A 3,925-nucleotide genomic window follows, 5' to 3' on the forward strand; every position below is an offset into this window, starting at 1 on the left:
AAAAAGATAAATACCCCAATATAAAAATGAGTAAAATTAATAGATAAGCAATTTTATTAAAGTAATATAGTAACCATAGAAATTCAAATGAAAGCAGCAATTATATACCTTATATTAGCTCCTAGGCTAGTAAATACTACAAAAAGATAATGCAAAATATTGTTGAGGGTGTGGAGAAACCAGAACTCTTATACGTTGGAGGGTATTTTGAAAGTATCAAAAAGCCCAACACTTTCCCTTCTAGGATAACATTCTTTTTTTTTTTTAGTACATCATTAGTTTTTGATATAATGTTCAATGATTAATTAGCACAAAGATGTATATACAATGACATGTATTTTAGTATGGTTTATAATAGTAACCCAATATAACCCAATAATATCTTGCAATATTAAATTAACCAAGTCATGATATATTCATAGAACAGAAGTTGTTAAACCTGAAGATTATGTTTGTTTAATAATACTATGAACATTTTCCAATGTCATTAAATGTCCTACTTTAGTATGCTTCCAAGTTTTCACTATTAAATATATGATGAACATAATTGCATATAAACTTTGTATATATCTATGATTATTTTAAGGATAAATTCCTAGAAATGGATTTATTAGGTCAAGGGATATAAACATTTTTAGGATTCTTGCTATAGATTAATTGAATGGATTTTGAGGAAAGAAGCAATAATACAATTCTGTTACCAAAGTTCCTAGATATTTATTAAGAGCAAGTTCTTGAACATGTCTGACCTTATACTTTATTTTTACTTTTTTACCGTATACTTTAGTTACTTTTTCTTTTATTGTATCTTTTTTGCTTTATTTATTTTATTTATTTTATTATTTATTTTTGTTTTTATTTTTTTAAATTCAATTAGCCAACATATCGTACATCATTTGTTTTTGATGTAGTGTCTTAAATTCGTATAGGCCTTACTACTATGACAAATGAGAATACAATTTATCACATTGAAAGTGTTTTTTCCTATTTTTTTTTGTTAAGAACATTTCCATATTGTCATTTTTTATCATTACAGACGTGGGTTGGCAATAAGAGAAGAAAAATGAGTAGTAAGAATTCTGAATCAGGAGCAGCAACAACAGGAACTCTTCCTGGTACCTCTTTGACATCTCCAGACATTACAGTCAGGAATGTAGTTAACATCACTCGGCCGTCAAGCCAACAGTCTTCTTGGACATCTGCCAATAATGATGTCATTGTAACTGGCACATACAGTCCATCAAGTTCATCAAGTAGGCAGGGGACAACCAAACATTTAGATACACAACTTACAGAAGCACATAAAATTCCTATTCAGAAAACAGCCAGTAAAAATGATACTGAATTTCAGTTGCACATTCCTGTTCAAAGACAAGTAGCACACTGTAAAAATGCCTCTCTGCTCTTAGGTGAAAAAACAATTATCTTGTCAAGACAGACAAGTGTGCTAAATGCTGGAAATTCAGTATACAGTCACACAAAGAAAAACTATGGAAGCTCTTCAATGCAAGCCTCTGAGGTGATGGTACCTCAAAAGCCACCTGTGTGCCACCGACCTTGCAAAATTGAACCAGTTGGAGTTCAAAGGTCATATAAGCCTGAACACACAGGTCTAGCATCGCATAACTTATGTGGGCAAAAGCCACCTATTAGAGACCCTTACTGTAGAACACAAAACTTGGAAATCCGTGAGGTATTTTCACTGGCTGTTAGTGATTACCCCCAGAGAATTCTGGGAGGAAATGCTCCACAGAAGCCTAGTTCAGCAGAAGGAACTTGTTTGTCCATTGCAATGGAGACTGGAGATGCTGATGATGAGTATGCCAAAGAGGAAGAGTTGGCATCTATGGGAGCACAGATACCAAGCTACTCAAGATTTTATGAAAGTGGCAGATCCCTTGGAACAGAGAACCAAAGTACACCATTGCCTGGACCAGGAAGAAATATGCCAAATTCACAAATGGTGAATATTAGAGATTTGTCAGACAATGTACTGTATCAAAACAGAGACTACCATTTGACACCACGGACCTCATTACATACAGTAGCTACCACAATGTACAGTAATACAAATCCATCACGGAGTAATTTTTCTTCACATTTTGCATCATCAAACCAATTGAGGTTATCACAAAACCAAAACAATTACCAGGTAAAGTATGCGTTTATTTTATAAAAGTTTTTAAAAAGTTTTGTTTGGTATAAAAAGCTGTGTTTGATATACAGTTAAACATGAGACCTGGCTTACTTAACTCCTATTTTGAAGTAATTTGAGAATTTTTGCTTCAAAGTGGTGGTTTGGGACCTTTGAAGAATCTTGTGCTTTCTTTGTCATGTTTAAAATGGTGAATTTTCCCCCAATGGAATATAAAAATGGAAGCTTTCTCCTGACATTTAAAACTCTTTTGTTCAGGAAATAGTAGTCTTATGGGAAGCATGGCATTTCCCATCACTAAAATAGGACTAAATTGATTCTTCTCAGCCCCTTTAACATAGATTATTCCGGTAATGGCTTTTAGTTGAAGTTTGGGAAGCTGTCACCAGATGAGTGGTGCTTTCTGTGGATATATGGCAAAGCAAGTCAATCATTTCCCCAAGAGATGATGGCTAAGAAGTCAGAGTATGCAGTAACTCAGCCAACTGCTTTTTCTAAAAGTAAATGCTTTCCTAAAACATCAAGTGGAACGTTGATCAAGTTTTAAAAGTGTTTCTAGGGAAGAGACATTCAGAGTAAAATTTAAAGCAACTTTAGTCCTGTGCAAAAAATAAATATTATTTCTTCACTATTTCACATAATCAGTTGTTTAGATGTGCTTTAAATAATCTCAACAGTGATGTGGAAGCCCACCTCAGAATATCTCCTAAGGCCATAGATTTCTCTGAAAAAAATGCTTCTGAGAATTTGAATAGCAGGGCATGGAAGTTTGCTATTTTTCCTTGCTACTGGCTGGACCCTTTGAATTTTTCAACCACAGTATTTAGGTTTAAGGTGGACTTAAGGTCCTTCCAGGCTATTCTCAATCAATATAAGGAACCAGTTTCTCTTAACTCCATCTTATAGCTCCCTGCTTCAAAATGAAAAACAGTAACAGAGTATAGGAAGAATCTCTCTATCATCATCATTAGTATTCATTTATTATAGAGAATCTACTCATTTTTTCTGTTTGTTCTTCCCTAAAGCATGCTTAAAGTAACATTGAATCATACCATTAAAATCTTCTATCAAACCAGCTTTAATTCACCTCCTCCTTTGTACTTCTTTACCCCTTTAGTGTTGTTCTTAATAATATTAATGACAATAAAATTTACCATCTGTTGAAGGACTTCCACACACCAAACATCATTAGTCACTTTATGTACCTGATTTCATTTAATCTTCTGGACATATAGGCCACTCTGGACATACAGGTATTTTATATATATTTCAGTAACTTGTCCAGGATCATATAGCCAGTAAGTACATGACAGAACCAGTATTCCAACTAAGAAATATATCACGTGTATTTTTTCTGCTTTATCATACAGCCTAGTTATTTCAACTGTGTTAGAATTATTTGGAAGCCTGAAAGTACAGATTAATTTTTATTTTTTCATAAGCCAAACACTCCCTTAAAAATAACTTAACCTATGCCTTTTTATAGTCTATTTTTTTCCTGACAGAACTTTTAAAGGAATTAAATTTGTTTTATATAAAAGAAACTCTTAAAATGAATAAAACTTAGCAAATTTTTTTTTTAAAGATTTTATTTATTTATTTGACAGAGAGAGACACAGCGAGAGAAGGAACACAAGCAGAGGGAGTGGGAGAGGGAGAAGCAGGCTTCCCGCGGAGCAGGGAGCCCGATGTGGGGCTCGATCCCAGGACCCTGGGATCATGACCTGAGCCGAAGGCAGATGCTTAACGACTGAGCCACCCAGGCGCCCC

The 3,925-nt window shown here is 34.1% G+C and overlaps 1 protein-coding gene across 1 annotated transcript; it reads left to right on the forward strand.

Moving 5' to 3' along the window:
• Window positions 1–1,004: 1,004 nt before the first annotated feature.
• On the forward strand, window positions 1,005–2,152 carry LOC145718607 (highly divergent homeobox-like; the record flags this gene model as incomplete). Its single annotated transcript, XM_081810115.1, has 1 exon — window positions 1,005–2,152. A coding segment is annotated over exon 1 (1,089 nt), but the record flags the coding sequence as incomplete, so codon positions are not given.
• Window positions 2,153–3,925: the final 1,773 nt, after the last annotated feature.

Source organism: Leptonychotes weddellii, unplaced genomic scaffold, assembly GCF_054177405.1.
Source record: "Leptonychotes weddellii isolate Sample4059 unplaced genomic scaffold, ASM5417740v2 HiC_scaffold_18251, whole genome shotgun sequence".
Lineage (NCBI taxonomy): Eukaryota > Metazoa > Chordata > Mammalia > Carnivora > Phocidae > Leptonychotes > Leptonychotes weddellii.